Genomic DNA, 17,687 nt, shown 5'->3' with positions numbered 1-17,687 from the left:
TTGAATGTTGTGCTGTATGTACTGAAACATTTTTAGTGAGTCCCTTGGAGCAGGCTTCCTTTCCTCATGTCCAGGTTGCCCCAGGGGGAATTTAGTTCCCTGTACCACACAACAGCATCCTCCAGCTGTCCACAGCCCACTGGGAAGGCAACCCACACAATCAGATGTGTCCGACTACAACTTTAATCATCTCCAAGTCTCTTGGAAATTACTTCCATACCTCTTCTTATGCAAACCTTTGCAGAAGATTACTGCCTAGATACGTTGCCATTGCTGTAGCTGCTCTGACTGTTCATTTCAATATTTAATTTATTTAAAGAACTTACATGGCCTCCTATCTCATATAGTGATCCTAGGGAGCTCACAACAACCAATAAAAATAGGAATAAAAGCACAACAACCTTTCCTACCAGACGCCAGACCAACCAAACTATTAACTTCCAGTCTCAACCCCCATCCTAGCCCAATGCTTGGGAGAAGAGCCAGGTCTTCAGAAACGTCTGGAAGATTGAAAGGGGAGGGGCCCCTCGAATCTCAGGTGGGAGAGTATTCCAGAGGGCTGGGGCAGCTATAGACAAAGCATGCCTCCAAGTTTCCATCAAAGGACACCATTTAAGACAAGGGACCTGGAGCATGCCCACCCTATCTGACCTAGTGGGACAGGCAGATATCCTTGGAGAGAGGCAGTCCTGTAAATAACCTGCCCCTGGGCCACGTAGGGCGTTAAGGGCAGCAAACAGCACCTTGAATTGTACTTGGAAAGCAACTGGGAGCCAGTTTAGCTCATGCGGCACTGTCAGACTCAGCCCAAGAACAATGAAGAGTCAGTCCATTCAAACTCCAGTTCTTCATTTGCTCACACCGTATAGACAGAATCCTGCCAGACTAAAGCTACTCTACCTAACCTAAGGGGAAATCACCTGGGAGAGCTCTAGGGCAGGGCTACCCCGAACCTCTTCGTTTTCCCACCATTGCCTCCCGGACTGTGGCTCCACTTATCCTCTCTACCTCCTTGGAATGTGCTCCCTCCTTCCTGAGAACCAGCAGCACCGCCGAAATCCACCACAAGCAGAGGTGTAACTCTGCAGAACTGAGGGACACCCAGAACCCCCCATTCTGCTGCATTACAGATCAGTTGCAGCTTAGGGATGGTCTCCAACGGCAGCCCCAAATTGCAGTAATCAAATCAGGAGGTGACTAAGGTGTGACCATGAACAAAGCTGCCGGGTCCAGAATAGGTACAATTAGCACACCAGATGAATTTGTGCAAAGGTCCCCCTGGCCACAGTTGCTAACTGCTCTTCTGGCAGGAGCCACAAGTGCAGGAGAATCCACAAATTGCACAATTCTGTCCAGGGGAGAGTTACCCCATCCAGAGTCAGAGATGATAACCATCCTGACCCTGGAAGGGGGGAGCAAAGACCCACAACCACTCCAGCTGGTTTCTTCCCATCCAGTGCCCCCCATTCCCAACCCGCAGAACTGGTCCAGCAAGATACCATGATTGATGGTACTGAAAGCTACAGAGAGATCCAGGAGGGACAGAAGGGACACACCACTCTCATCCCAAGCCCTCCAGAGGTCAACCACAAGTGCAACCAATGCTCTCTCAGTACTATAGCCCGGCCTGAATCCTGACTGAAAACGGTCCAGATAATCCACTTCATCCCAGGTCCTCTGAAGCTGGGAGACCACCACCCTCTCAAAAACCAAATAATGGTTCTAGCATTCTTAGCTTAAAAACATTGGCCTTGCTGACTAGGTATGATGGGAGCTGGACTCCAAAATATCTGAAGGTTAGTTTGAGAAACCTATTGTAATAGTTTTTCTTTTGTTTTTTGTGCTATTAAATCTGAATTCTTACAACTGAAATGTTGGCTAGCAAATATTGTAAAGTAAAGTAAATAAATAAATCCATTTATACAAACCACGTATTTAGACCTTATTAAGTACATTGGTTCTTGAACTTTCATGATGGCTACATAAACACTGTTACTGTTAAGAAGTTGGCCACCAGATGGCATACCAATAACAATGATAAGATGATTTCAGTCCTTGTATTTGGATTTTTTTTTCTAACGCATTTAGAAATTTTGTATATCAGTTTATTGAGGCTTTCCATTCTTATTCCTAATTTATTTAACATATTATTAAGACATCCTATTATGGATGAAAATCATGCAAGAAATAAATGTGGGAAAATTATTGTGAAGTACATAAGAAAGACTGGAAAGGATCCTGACCTTTATTTCTTTAGGACATATATCAGTGGAACTCAAGATAATGTATACCCTAGAATTTCCAGGTGTCATAAAACATGATCTGCAATTGAGTTTACTTTATAAAAGATGTTAAATCACAAATAAACAAACCACACTTTGGCTTAATATGATGTGGGAACCCAAAACTTGAATCAGACCATTGGTCCATCTAGCTCATTATTGTAGATATGCATTGCTAGTGACTCTTTGGGTTTGAATTAGAGTCAATGGCAAGCAATGCATATGCTCTACAGGTAGTCCTCAACTTACAACCACAGTTGGGACTGGAACTTCCACTGCTAAGTGAGGCAGTTGTTAAGTGAGTCACACCTGATTTTACAACCTTTTTTTCTCAGTCGTTAAGTGAATCACTGCAGTCATTAAGCAGATCCAGCTTCCCCCATTGACTTTGTTTGTCAGAAGCCAGCTGGGAAGGTTGCAAAGGGCGATCATGTGACCCCCGAAATGCTGCAACTGTGTGAGTGTGAACCGGTTGCCAATCACCTGAATTTTGATCATGTGGCTGCAGGGATGCTGTGAAAGTCGTAAGTGCGAGGACTGGTCATAAGTCACTTTTTTCAGCGCTGTCATAACTTCTAATGCTAAACAAATGGTTGCAAGTTGAGGACTACCTGTATTACTGAATTATGGCTTCCATTTTAGAGAAGACCTTCAGAATCCTTAGTTGCTTGCCTGCTTCAAACAGAAGGCTGTATGGACCTTTGGGGCTGGCTGTTTCATAAAAATCACTTAAGAGGGTGATAACAAATAAGAATCTGTTGTCAGATTTATTGATTTATTTACTAGTTTATATGCCACTCAACCCAAGGCTCAAGGTGGTTTACAACAGGATTATTTTTATAAATTTATATTTCTAGGCTCCTTTAGTGTTCTTAAACTTTGCCACATCTATTTCATAAATGTGGAAAATTGAGAGAGTCTTCACATATTTTTCTTTATTGGGGAAGGGAAAAGAACTTAAAGGAATGTGCATTTAATAGAAATTATATATCTAGTCTACACATATTGCAGTTGATACAAATTCTTGAAAATTGCATAAACATGACAGGCATGAATTTATCCTTTCCATTTCAAGAAAGATATATTTTTTCTTCATATGACTGCAATATTTTTCTACAAAAATTCAATTGATATATTAGACAATTACTATATCAATAATAAATGAAACTGTGATTGTTTTATTACTTTTCTGAATTCAGTATTTAAAAGCAGAATTTCATGGTATTTTCTGTTGAACTTTGTTTCTAAGCAGAGAACTATATATTTTTTTGTGTCCAGAAAGGTTCAAAAAAGACAACATGCCCAATCAGCATTAAGTAACAAATACATATTTGAATAAGATTTGAAGTGGCCAACCAGAAAATGGGCTTCAATTTATTTCAGAGTGAAACTCTGGGTGGCTAACACACACACACACACACAGACAAATAAAAACATCACTCCAAAAATAAAATGAGAGAGCCAGTTGGTATAGTGGTTAAAGGCACCAGGCTAGAAACCAGGAGACTGTGGGTTCCAGTCCTGCCTGAGTCACAAAGCCAGCTGGGTTACCTTGGGCCAGTCACTCTCTCTCAGCCATAGAAAGGAGGCAATGGCAAACCACTTCTGAAAAACCTTGCCAAGAAAACTGCAGGCACTTGTCCAGGCAGTTGCCAGGAGTCAAAAACTGACTCAGGCACATATATACACAAATGAAACACAAAAATAAAGACACATCAAAAAGTGGCTACTGAGGATAAACCATTATTACTATTGTAATTCAGATTAGGCTTGGATCCAACCAACCCATTCTGTCAGGCTGTAAAAGAGGCCTTTATGGGTGCAGTGGGATCTTGTCCTAAAACCCAGTAATGGTTCTGTGCAATGGTATGCAAGAATGGAATCTTGAACAAAATGTTGCTGCAGACAATTGGCAAGTAATATGCTGGGGGAAGATGAGAAGCTCAGAGAAAGCATGAAAAAGTGATCAAGCTGCAGATATTACATGCAAAATCTCAGTCAGCCACAGGTGGGAGCCAAATATCACAGTTTCATTATGAAGTCCCTTTCATAGTTAGCTAATGCTATCCAAAGACCAGGGATATATGTGTGTGTGTACCACCAATTTTGTTGTTCATTTAGTCTGCTTTAGATGTTGATTTGTCAGATTTATATCCAATGCTGCCTTTCCTCCAAGGGCTCAAGATACCTTACAACAAGCTATGAGAAAAAAAATGGCCTAATGATACCAAGTGAATTTTCTGGATTAAGGGGAGAGGAGGCAGAATGAGTAGGGATGTCCCTATCTCCCATTTGTGTTCTAGGCCAGCACCTTAACCACTATTCCAATATTGGTTTTGGATTTCCTGTGAAGCTGTGCTGGCTGGGGAATTCTGGGAGTTGAAGTCCACACATCTTAAAGTGGCCACGGTTGAGAAACACTGGGTTAAACATTCAGAAACTGCTTCTCCCATCTTCCAGTTGCATTCCTTGTCAGTGCCTTGCCCCATTTTAGGAAAGTTCTTAAGACTTATCTGAGACTATTTTGAGTCTCTTTTCACCCCCAGTTAAAAGAACGTGTGATTTATTCCAGCTTTTTAAGCCTCGTAGCTTTCAGATTCTTAGTTCTTTTAATTGTTTTTACTATATAACCACAAAGAAGGAAAACAATAGGAACATACAAAAAAGTAAAAAAATGTTAAAATGTAAAGGGAGAGTGGAGAGGGAGAGAGAGAAGGAAATAAAGATGAAATAAATAAAAATAAAACAAAAATCTCAAATCTAAACCACTGAACCTTGAACACACAGAGTAATATTGACTGAACCTTCCACAACATCAATTGAAGAATGATTCATATATAGTAAGTGAGTGTTTATTTTCCATCCAGGGTTTTAACTCATGTGTAACACAGTTTTTCCAGAGTCAATAAGGAACAACAAAAACTAACAGTGGCTTCCTGACAACAGACATCCCATCTTCCCAGTATGCAAGGTTCCTGTTCTCTCAGATCTTCTCATGTGGCTGCTCACACATAAACATCACCTATTCTAGCTGTGAACAGCTGGGTAGATCAGCGTGGTTCACACATTGCACTAAACCAGAATGTGATGTTCAGTTTTGGCTTAGCCTGTTGTATGAACCTAGCCAAAATTATTTGTAAATAATGGCTTGTGACTTAGCCTGATGTGTGCACCAAACCAATTGCGGTTTAATGAACAAATCATTATTAAATAGACTATAATATAGCATAATGTGTGAACCTGGTTATTACCTTTGCCTTGTATATTTCAGGATCCAGTTTGCAAATGCATAGGACAGCACTTTGTATGTCAAAGCATTCATCCCCTTCTTAGATGGTATCCATACTTCTATTTGACATAAAATAAAATTCACCCTGGCCCTCAGAAGATATTTACCATCTTATCTGAGACCTTGTAATAATGAGATCTCACAATCTGGTTACAGTATCTTCTGAGATTTTAGTTTTTGGAGGTGAAGGATGCCCAGCACTAGAAAAGCCAGACTATTCTCACAACAATATAACCTAGCACAGACATGGCTGAAAGCCCAGGTTATTTACTATTTATCTACTCATTTTCTGAACTCTATTATCTAATAAGAGTTTGTTGCCACTCAAAAAACATGGGCTAACTAATTCACTAGACCTAATAGAGTTGGTGCCTTAATACAGATTTTGGATGTAATTTTTCTTTTCATAGCTTGAAAAAGCTGGTTCTTCTCTTAGAAAGGTTGACAATATTTTGTGTAGAAATTGATAACAAAACTGAAAGGAACTAGGTGAGAACTACATTATCTATACCTGCTCAAACAGGGTGCTTGTGCAGGAACAATTTGTCAACAGTGCATCCAGATAAATAAATATCTTAGCTAAATGAAGAATAGGTCACCAGTTGTCCTTTCAAAATGCACCCAATTTATTATGATTTTAATCAGAATCCACAGCACTGGACTCAATTGCACTATAAAACATTTACACATAGTCCTTGTTTAGCGACCACAATTGAGACTGGAAACTCAGTCATTAAGTGAAGCAGTCACTAAGTGAAACCACAACTGTGCTTATATTACTTCAGCTTTGCTTTGCTTTACAGACCTGAGAAGGTTGTAAATGCGAGGATTGGTCATAAAGTTATTTTTTATCACTAAATGAGGTAGTTGCTAAAGGAGGACTACCTGTATTTAGCCCTTTCCTAAGCCTTTCCATAAGAGAAGAATGTCATATGGTAACCAAGTGAAAAATATAAGAAGGTCCCTACTGGATCAGACTAAAGCTGTCCAGCATCCTTTTCCCAACAAGCAGCCAACAAGATATCTCTAGAAACCCCTAAGAAAGCCCAAAGGCACTAGATTTTCCCTGTTTATGTTCCTTATAGCTGTTATTCAATGGTAGACTGCCTCTATTCATGAAGCTTCACTGAAATATAACCAGTACCTAACATTCTGAAGCAAAGAGGGTATTTTAAGTGAGACAGAGAAGGAATCCTTCTTACCATTCTTGCCATGATGAGATTAATAGTTTAATGTGTAATCATAGAAGTCCACGGGTTGGGGTGGGGGTGCTGTGTCACTGTTACATGTATGATAACATCCAACCATAGGTGCTTTAATTATGATAACCTTCTAAAACTTAACATAAATAAGTACTATGAGAATATTGGTGGAAAAGTAAGGATTCTGCTTCCCATTAAGAATGTATATATAATATTTGCCCACTTAGCCCTCTTCAGTCCTCTTCCAGCAACCGGTAATATGAGCCTATTGCTAATACTGGGGTCAACATACCGCAGTCATAATTAGCAGGTACCGATAGTCTCATCCTTCATGAAAATATATATTCCTTTTTAAAGCTATTCAGGTCTGTTCCAACTGAAACATAACCTTCAGCTGTTCTAAGGCTCCCCTGGACTTCTTCTGACTGGCTGTCCTGACTCCCAGGAAACACTCTGAGACAGGGAACTGTTCTCTAATGTTTTATTGCTAATACATAACAGTAATCCTAACAAACTGAACAAGCGTGGGAAAAACCCAGCCATATAAACCCCGCAGGTTAAGGCGGTCCCAATCTGTGCCTCTTGGAATGGCTCACCAATTCCTCAGTGCTACACATGCGCTTAACGGTCTGGAAGGGAGCTCCCTGCTCGCCATCCTTACTCATGACATCACCCTCCCCTCCAGATTCACATTCCATTTCAGCCCCCTCCCCTCCAGAGTCTTGATAAGATTCGCCGTCTGCTTCTAAAGTCCCATGGGAACTGGGCAAGGATGGAAAGTCTTCAAAGGAAAACTCCTCCAAGGACGAAGCAGTACTGCTCTCCAAGTCAGATAACGCCTCTGGGCCAGGTGGCTGCTGCTGGAAAACATCTAGAGAGTTAGAAAGGTCAGCCCCCCTCCCCCCTGGGAACTGTAAGCCCGAGGTTGAGGGCTGTGGTTCCCCCACCTCCTCTGTAACTGGAGTCGAGGCTTCAGGCGGGGGCGGGGGGAAATACACACTCACAAACTCCTCAGCTTGGGCTTCTTCGGCCTGCTCAGGCGAAAGAGGAATCTCGGGTAAAATGCGAGGCTTGGGTTTGTGAGGGAAAAGCTGATGAAAATGATGAACCAGTGCTGGAGCATGTACATCCCTGGCATTCTCCCACGTGCGCTCTTCCTCAGGGTACCCTTTCCAGTGTATGAAATATTGGATGCCCCTTCCCCTCCTCCTAGAGTCCAGAATGTCCTCAACCTCGTATTCTTCCTCCCCCTGCACAATTACTGGCGGGGGGGGGCAATTGCGATCGTAAGGCACTTGGGGGAGGGTCCTTGGCTAGCAATGATCTGTGAAAGACTGGATGGACTTTCATGGATGCTGGCAGCTGTAAACGATAAGCCACTGGATTTATCTGCTGTAGGACAGTGAAAGGCCCCACAAACTTAGAGTCCAATTTCTTGGATGGTCGGGTAGATTTCAAAAATTTGGTAGAGAGCCACACCTTGTCTCCTACCACAATCGCTGGCCCTTCCTGTCTGTGAGCATCTGCAGTTCTCTTGTAAACACTCTTTGCCCTGTTCAGCTGCTCCTTTAACAACTCCTGTGCAGCTTGTTGCTCTTTAAGAAAATCAGCTGCAGCTGGGACAGCTCCCTGCTGGGAGGAGGTGGGCAACACCTGAGGGTTAACCCCGTAGAGTGCTTGGAACAGAGACATCTGGGTAGACGACTGTACAGAGTTGTTATAAGTAAATTCTGCCATGGGGAGCAGGGCTGGCCAATTGTCTTGTCGATAAGTGGTGTAACACCTGAGATACTGCTGTAACCATTGGTTAATTTTCTCTGCTTGCCCATTACTGGCAGGATGATGTGCTGATGACAGGTGGATCTGGACCCCTAATGACTGGAACAGGGCCCTCCAGAACCTGGAAGAGAACTGTGGGCCTCGGTCGCTCACCACATGATTAACCATGCCTCTATACCTGAAGACATGGTCCATAAACAACTGTGCTGTGGCTGGTGCAGACGGGAGGCCCTTGCAAGGAATAAAATGTGCCATCTTTGTGAAAAGGTCCACTACCACCAGTATGGAAGTCAGCCCTTGGACCGGTGGTAAATCAGTGATGAAATCCATGGAAACAGTATCCCAAGGCTGACTGGGGGTGGGTAGGGGTTGCAACAGTCCTGTGGGCCTCCCTGGGAGAGGCTTGGCTCGTCTGCAAGTGTGACAAGAGGCAACATAACCCTTTATGTCTGCAACCATCTTGGGCCGCCAGTAGTCTCTCAGAGCTCTATGGAGAGTCTTGAAAACACCTCCATGGCCGGCCGTTTGGTGGTCATGGCAAAGTCTCAGTACTTCTTCCCTTAATGAAGGGGGGATATACAACCGCCCACTATGCCAGAGTATTCCTGCCTCCACATTGAAAGGTGAGGCATTGTCTTGCGGGGCCCTCTGGAGGTCATCCATCCGGGCCCTGGCGTATGGGTCCTGTTGCTGCTGAGCTCTGGCTCTTGTAAATAGGTCCTCTGCTTGTCTGCCTGCTGCTAAAATCTCTGTCTGGCTTCCCCTCATAGACTGATCAAAGTTGTGAGGTTGTAATATAGTAGCCTGTACCTCCTGGTGAGCAGTGGGGCTTGCCTGAAAGGATCGAGACAGGGCGTCTGCCAAGCAGTTTTGCGCCCCAGGCACATAAGAAATAACAAAATTGAAACGGGAGAAAAACTGGCTCCATCTAATTTGGCGTGGGGTGAGGGATCTGGTGTTTTGTAGAAGCTGTAAATTTTTGTGATCAGTACAAACTTTCACAGGAAAGGTCGCCCCTTCGAGCCAGTGCCTCCACTCTTGGAATGCTGCTTTAATTGCCAGCAACTCCTTGTTGAAAACATAGTAGTTTCTCTCTGCTGGTAAGAGCAGGCATGAAAAAAAGGCACAAGGCAGCAATGTATTCTCGGCCTTGTTCGTATATTGCAATAACACTGCCCCAGTGGCAATATCTGAAGCATCTGAATACATTATGAATTGCTTTGTGGGATCAGGGTGCCTTAAGAGCGGCTGGGGTGCAAAGAGCTGCTTAAATTCCTGGAAGGCTGCTTGCTGTCTCTCCCCCCAGATGAATTTTGAGCCTTTCTTCAAAAGCTGTGTGAGGGGTCTAGTACAGTCACTGTAATTTTTTATGAAACGGTGATAAAAATTACAGAACCCTAACACCCTTTGGACCTCTTTAACATTTCGGGGAGGTGGCCAAGAGAGAATTGCCTGGACCTTAGAAGGATCCATGGATATGCCTTCTGTTGATACTATATAGCCCAGGAAATGTACTTCAGTTAAATCAAAGGCACACTTCTCTAGCTTGGCGAACAACCTGTTCTCTCTCAGCCTTTGCAAAACATTACGTACATGGGTTACGTGAGTTGTGGCATCCTCAGAGAAAATTAATATGTCATCTAGATAAACGACCAGATACTTATCTAATAAATCAGCAAAAACGTGATTCATAAATCTGGAAAATATGGCTCCTGCATTAGACAAGCCAAAGGGCATAACAAGGTACTCAAATTTGCCAAACCTGGTGTCGAAGGCTGTCAGGTATTCGTGGCCCTCTTTCACCCGGATGAGATTGTACGCACTCCTGAGGTCCAACTTGGTAAAAATGCGTGCCTTCTGTAAGCGATCTAGCAGATCCGAGATTAATGGCAGAGGATAGGATTCTCTTTTTATTACCTTATTGAGGGGACTGAAATCGTGTACTACTCTCATGGGTGTCTCCTGGGGTGCAGGTGCCAACGGGTCAGGCTTCTTTGGTACGAAGAAGGTCGGAGCAGACGCTGGGGAAGTAGATGGTCGGATAAATCCCTTTTGGAGATTAGAGTCTAAGTAATTCTTTAAGGTGGCAAGTTCCCTGGGAGACATGGAATATTGTTTCTTTGCTGGAACTTTGGCTCCTGGTAGTAACTCAATGGTACAGTCACAGTCCCTATGGGGGGGTAGTGCTGTGGCCTCCTGTTCGCTGAAAATGTCTGCAAAATCCGCATACTTGGCTGGCAACTGGACCCCCCCTGCTTCAGTGACTGTGTTGGTTGTTGGAGAGCATGGGGCGGCTTGAATCTTGTGGTGCTGGCATTCCTCAGCTGGGAAGGAGATTGCTCCTGTAGTCCAGTTCAGCAAGGGGTTGTGGATCCTCAGCCAAGGTGTGCCTAGGATTACCAGCACATTAAGCGATGCAGTAACATAAAGCTGGATCCACTCAGTGTGGTCTCCCGTTGTCAGTTGCACCGGTTCTGTGAGCCTTCTAATCGGCCCTGCCTTGAGGGGCTGGCCGTCAATGGTCTCCACTTCTATGGGGCATGGTAATTCTCTGGTCGGGATGTTGCCGTCTTGTACGGTCTGCGCATCAATAAAATTAGTTGAAGCTCCAGAATCCACGAGGGCCTCTAGCTTGACCTGGTGCTCTGGGTTGACATGGATTATTACTGGTAAGTAGTAAAAGGCTTGTCTGGAATCCTCGGAATGAGCCCTTCTTAACTGATTGATGGTCTCCCTGCTGAGCTCTGTGGAGGGAGACCGACGGAGTTTCCCTGATTGGAAACAGAGGTGGGGATGGGTCTTGTTTCAGCTGCCTGCCCTGGGGGTCTTACTAAGGCTGCTTGGCCTCTCACTGGGCAAGCTGTCACCATGTGCCCCTGGGCTCTGCAGTAGAAACAAAAGGCTCTCTCTCTCCTCCTCTGCCTCTCAGCTTCGGAAATCAGTCTCCTGCTTGCCCCAATCTGCATTGGCTCCTCTTGTGTTGAGTGAGCGGCTGCTACAGGGAGGGTTGGAATTCCTGAAAACGCTCTGAGGGTCCTGTTTCTCCCCGGTTGCATCTGCCTAAGCTCCTCTAGCCTGGCATCTATGACCACTGATATAGGGCTTCTAACGTAGCTGGTGTTCCCTGGCGCGCTAATTCATTCTTAATCTCTTCATCCAGCCCGTTTGAATTGGTCTTTTAATGCACTCTCATTCCAGTCCAGATCTCCTGCTAATAACTTGAAATCCACAATGTAGAGTCCCACCCTCTTGTTACCTTGCTTGAGCTTCCGAATTTCCCAGCTGGCCGTGGCTTCTCTGATGGGGTCGTCAAAGTGTGCTCGGAACCCTGCCAAAAAGTTCTGGTAGTCGTTGAGAATCGGGTCGTTGTTCTCCACCATGGGAATAGCCCATTTGGCAGCTGGTTCCTTTAGCAGGCCTAGGATGAAAGTGACTCTGGTTCTGTCTGTGGGAAACTCTGCGGGTCTGCTATCGAAGAACATAGTACACTGTGTGAGAAAGATTCTCAGCTGTCCTGCTTCTCCTCCAAATTTCTCTGGTAGACTGCCCTGGGATCTCAACATTACTGGTGGAGCTGCTGCTGCTGCTGCTGGTGCCGGTTGTGGGTTAATCGGAGCTGGTTGTTGTAACTGCTGTAGCATGGCAGCTTGTAATGTGTTGATCTGGAGATCTACTTGTTGGTGGTGGTGTTGTAGGGCTGCTGCCAATTGCTGGATGGCAAGCTGCATTTCTTGGTTTTCTGCAGACATTTCTAAAAATCTCCGTAATTCCTTGTTCCTCCCTCTTTCGATGGGAGTAGGAGTTTGTTAGGATTGATGTCCTGACTCCCAGGAAACACTCTGAGACAGGGAACTGTTCTCTAATGTTTTATTGCTAATACATAACAGTAATCCTAACAAACTGAACAAGCGTGGGAAAAACCCAGCCATATAAACCCCGCAGGTTAAGGCAGTCCCAATCTGTGCCTCTTGGAATGGCTCACCAATTCCTCAGTGCTACGCATGCGCTTAACAGTCTGGAAAGGAGCCCCCTGCTTGCCATCCTTACTCATGACACTGGCTGAGCTAATTCTGCTTTTTAAGAAATCTGGCCTACAGCTGCCTTTCCCAACGAAGTGTCCTCCAGATGTGTTGTTTGCAATTCTAATCATCCTCAGCATGCGCTGCCTAGGGATGATAGGCGCTGCAGTTCAGGACAACTGGGAGGGAAACATCTGAGTTCTGGAGGTATTAAAGCACATTCTCTAACAATAGGGAAACAAGGAAAAACTATAACTACACATAATGGAAGGAAGTATAGAAAAAAGTACTCTTGTCCTGAAGAGGATGCGTATCAGAAACATCCAGACTGAATGACCAGGTAGCCCTTCCCTCCCAGTTGTCCTGAACTGCAGCGCCTATCATCCCTAGGCAGTGCATGCTGAGGATGATTAGAATCGCAAACAACACATCTGGAGGACACTTCATTGGGAAAGGCAGCTGTAGGCCAGATTTCTTAAAAAGCGGAATTAGCTCAGCCAGTCAGAAGAAGTCCAGGGGAGCCTTAGAACAGCTGAAGGTTATGTTTCAGGCTGAAGTTCTGGACGTATTAAAGCACATTCCCTAACAATAGGGAAACAAGGAAAAACTATAACTACACATAACGGAAGGAAGTATAGAAAGTGAGTATCAGAGGAACAGATAGAAACAGGCGGTATACGCTGTCATAGCAAAGAAAATACAGAGATAAAAATCTCTCTTGTGTACAACAAGGTCTAATTGTCCGTTGACTGCCAGTGATGAAGGACGAAGACATTTTAGAGGTCAGTTGCTCACCCCATTCCCTAACATCAGCCATCCTATAGTGTTAATCTGTTTCTCAGTGTGCATATACTACGTATATCTACTAAGGGTAGTGGTTCATGCCCATGGTGAAGTAGAGCCTAGCTTAGGGAGGCTTATGCTGTAATAAATCCATTAATCTTATAAGTGTCACAAGATTGTGCTATTTGGTGGGGCAACGGATCCTTCTCTAACAGTGGTGATGTAGTGTCACTTAAAGGACTAAGAAATACCAGCCTCTCGAGCCTGAGACCGACCATCAGCAATGCCTGTCCGTCCAGCACTCAAGCATTAGTGGCAAGGAGATTCAGTGCAGAAGAACCTTGCCTGAAGATGGCCCCCGTCACAATCATTTTAAATGCTTTGCGAAACCATGGGTAAAATAAGCCATAAATGATGGGATTACAGGTGGAATTGAAATATCCCAACCACAGGAAGGCATTGTATAAATCTTCAGGGCTCATGAAATCAATGTAAGGGTCTGTTATGGTGAGAACAAAGAAAGGAAGCCAACATAAAATAAATGCTCCCATAACGATACTTAACGTCTTAGTAGCTTTGTTCTCCTTTTTGGTGGAGATTTTCCCTTTTGTGTCAGATCCAGAACGTGAGGCACTAGAAACCTGGGCAATCTGCTGGGCGTGTTTTTTTGCAACAGCAAAAATATGGAGATAAATGCCCACCATCACCATACCAGGAAGAAAAAAGGCTATGAAGGAAGACAACACTCCCCACAGCTTATTAAAAACGAGAGCACAGAATCCGTAGCAGTAGAGGGAGGCTACATATTCCTCAATGCCTTCCACATTTTGCTCTGAGAAAACAAGACCAAAAGCAAACAAGACTGGGGTGAACCAACTAATCGCCAAAAAACCTTGAACTACAGGGACAGTGATTTTGGTGAGGTAATGCAGTGGGGTGCACACAGCATAGTAGCGATCCACAGAAATGAAGCATAGGTGGAAGATGGAAGTCGTGCACAGCATTATATCACAGCAGGTGTGGAGTTTGCAGAAGAAGTCTCCAAAGTACCAACAGGAGTCCACCGTCCTGACCATGCTGTATGGCATAACTGTGAAACTGAGCAAAAAATCTGTGGTGGCCATGGAGCAAATCAGCATGTTGGTTGGAGAATGCAGCTGTTTGAAATGGAGGACAGAGATGATCACTACCATATTGCCACACATGGTGAGAACTATTGCTCCTGCCATCAACCCATACATAACAAAAAGGCTGAGTGGAGATCTAACATTTCTGCGGCACGAATTATTAACAGACTCAAAGCAATCGTGTATCTCCTGCAGGCTCCAGAGTTTGCTGGAATTCATAATGTGATGTTGAGAGACAAGTATTTCATTCAAAGGAGAAGACAGGAGGTTCTGGGGAAAGAGAACACAATCAACCATTATCGGAGCTTGTGATAAATACAGGGACCGATGGTCTCTGTTTTATTTCCTGGGATATGCAGTTCATACAGTGACCATCTGTCCTTTATTATAAAGGACAGCCCTTTATTTCAGAAAGCTGACATAAATGATTTAATTTAAATTAAATGGTTTGATTTAATTAAATGATTTAATTTAATTTAATTTAATCAAATCATTTCTTTTCTTGGTTTTGCTCTTGAATTTTCTGTTCTAAAGCAAAGTTATAAACATAAACAATTAAGTTTTTTATATTCTTTTGAACCTCTTTCAGATTTGCCCCCTTTTCAGTTTGTCCTTTATTTTTTCCCAGAAAATAAGGTCACTGTAGCAATACATAATGGGAAACGTCCTTGTCTGAAATCACACTGCTGATCCATTTTGCCATCTACTCGATGGGTGGGCAGAGGATAATCAGGATCTACCTCTAGCTTACTAGATGATTTGCAGTAGATGAACTGCAGATCCCACTGTTTAACTTTGAGGGGGAAAACCCCCCTTAAGTCAGACTGCTGGAGTTACGGAAGCTATGTAGATATGGGTAACTGTACAAGCCCCAGTTCGGATTCTAACAACAAGATTCTGCTTGTGCTCAGGGATAATTTGGGCCTCAATGCTACTTCTACTTTGCTAAGTCAGTATTCTGTACAGTGCTGACTCTGGTAGACCACAAACTTCAAAGAGAAGATGAAGAAGTTTCTGTGAGCTTAGCAAGAAACTTTTCAAGGCCTCTGATCCTAACCGTGAGAATGAACTGGAGGTAGGACATGATTCATTTCAATTTTGCTAATGCTGAAATGTAGTTCCATACAATTTCTGCATTATTTTGATACACATATGCACTCATATTTGGATCTGAAACTTTTCCTAAAGCCCACTTTTTGTATGTACTTTTCCCCAATAGAGAGATTTTTTATATAACTTTCCCTAAGTTGTACATTTTTTGTATTCCATGTCTGAGCCAAAAAATGCATCACAAAATCTTAAGAAGTTGGAATCTGAAGACAACTCTGTGAGATTCATATCCTAATCCAGGAACTAAGATTTAAGTCATTTCACTTAAAAATGCAGGCCAAATTAAATTCTCTAATGCTTCTAGCAGGGCAATTGTACTGCTGATAGAAGGCTCCTCTTTCTGAGAGATTTTAACTAAAGTAATTTCCAGCAGATTCCATACCATTATTTTAATGAGACGGAGTTATTGTGAGGTTAATGATGAATGAAATGTGTTCATAAAGGACACAGTACTTAAATCCCATGTTACTCACTGGTGGCTTTCTTTTTATTTCTTTCAGTAATTTTATTTTTCCAACTGCATCTTGGCCATTAAAAGCTACTTTTCAAGGCTATTAAAACTTTCTTTCCAGTTATAGGCATGTCATGTTTTGATTTCATAGGCCATTCAGAGAGTGATTTATTAAATCACAAAGTAGGGCACCTGCTTATACTTTACTGCTGCAGAAATGCATGTATGCTCATACAGGCATATAGGTGTAAATTTAGACATGCTTACTTTAAGACATTGTACTTAAAATAAAAGTACAATGCATCTCATTTAGTTCATTCAAGTCTCCCTTCCTATAATGCTTTAACTTGAAGGCAGACTTGGATCAGACAGCCTTTCAGACAAAGGGTGCTGTCATATAGAGGATTGTGCCCTGTGAAGTAGGATGCTGGCCAGCGTGAGATGGAGGCGGCAAGGTATGGAAACTCAAGACTCCCTCATGTATCCCCTAAGCATATTCACATATTGGAATGTGAAAAGGCTTTTTTTTTGTTTGGTCATCAGATCTTTTGATAGTTTTGGGTCTTAGCAAAATACTTATTTTGCCCTGACAATCCATTAAGAGTGATGGTATCCCAGGGCATCATCTGAGAATATTCAAGGCAACCACATTTCTTAACCACTGTTTCTAGCGAGTGACTGGGATGGGGGGACACCTCAAGTTCTGTGATGGAAGACACGTAGGATCATATATGGATTGCAATTGCACTTGATTGCATTGCATTCCAGTGCAAATCCTGAATTAAGTGTTACTGTTGTTATTAACATGGGTGTGGGTGCATGTAAGTATCAACCAGCTTCACAGCATGGCTTATAGTTAATTTACCATAACTTTGTAGTTTCTCTCTATAGTTATCAGGCAAGAGCACCAAATCAACAGAAACATTCTTGTGAGCAATATTCTGCTGAGCAGTTGGCTCTGAGAGGATGCAGAAAAATCAAAGAAAAAGAAAACACAACTTATGCGAGAACGAAGTACTCAAAGTTCAGGGAAGGCAGTGTGAATGAGGGTACTCTTCAAAGCAGTGAGATCCTTTCAACAGGGTGGGTTTGACTGTTAAATAACTATTCACAGCATTGCATTATTCCATGTAAAAGGTTGCTCCAGACTGAAACAGCTTACTTCAAATACTGCAAATGTACCATTTTACTATTAATTCCTGATTGCTTTGAAGAAAGAAGGATAAACCCATTTATCCTCATTAAAAGAAAAGTTTAAAATAGAGATAACGTTCTTGAAAGTTGGCAAACCTTTTGATTAAGAAAGGTTAAAGAAATTTTTAAGAAAAGGACATTGTTCTTCTATTAGTCATTTAAGAAAGTATGTTCTTGGATTCATTTTTTGTACCAAAGTTAAACTGGAAGGATTAAAACTTTACCTGTTCACAATTTTATGTCAGGATCTTGCTAGAAAATAGCATCTTGGTGGAAATTCCTGCTTCCAGTTTAAATAGCATGGATTCTGCCGCTTTTCTGCATATGCTGCTGAGATGCATGTGGTGTTGAAGTGTTCTTGATACTTACAGATGGAAGAAAACGGGAAGGTGGTTTGGAGGAGATTCTCACATACATGCTCTCTGAAGTGCCCCTTGCAACGTTTTATTCT

General features: G+C 43.0%; 1 protein-coding gene across 1 annotated transcript; it reads right to left on the bottom strand.

The window, feature by feature from the left end:
• Positions 1 to 13,530: 13,530 nt before the first annotated feature.
• Positions 13,531 to 14,700, bottom strand: LOC134488336 (trace amine-associated receptor 4-like). Its single transcript, XM_063290714.1, has one exon. It carries the CDS (start codon positions 14,698 to 14,700, stop codon positions 13,657 to 13,659), a length of 1,044 nt encoding a protein of 347 aa, XP_063146784.1. The 3' UTR covers positions 13,531 to 13,656.
• Between the last annotated feature and the right edge of the window lie 2,987 nt (positions 14,701 to 17,687).

The sequence above is a fragment of the Candoia aspera genome, chromosome 1, assembly GCF_035149785.1.
Source record: "Candoia aspera isolate rCanAsp1 chromosome 1, rCanAsp1.hap2, whole genome shotgun sequence".
In the NCBI taxonomy this organism is placed as follows: Eukaryota; Metazoa; Chordata; class Lepidosauria; order Squamata; family Boidae; genus Candoia; species Candoia aspera.
Note: the sequence above shows the minus strand (reverse complement) of the source record. Positions and strands in the feature narration are given on the sequence as shown.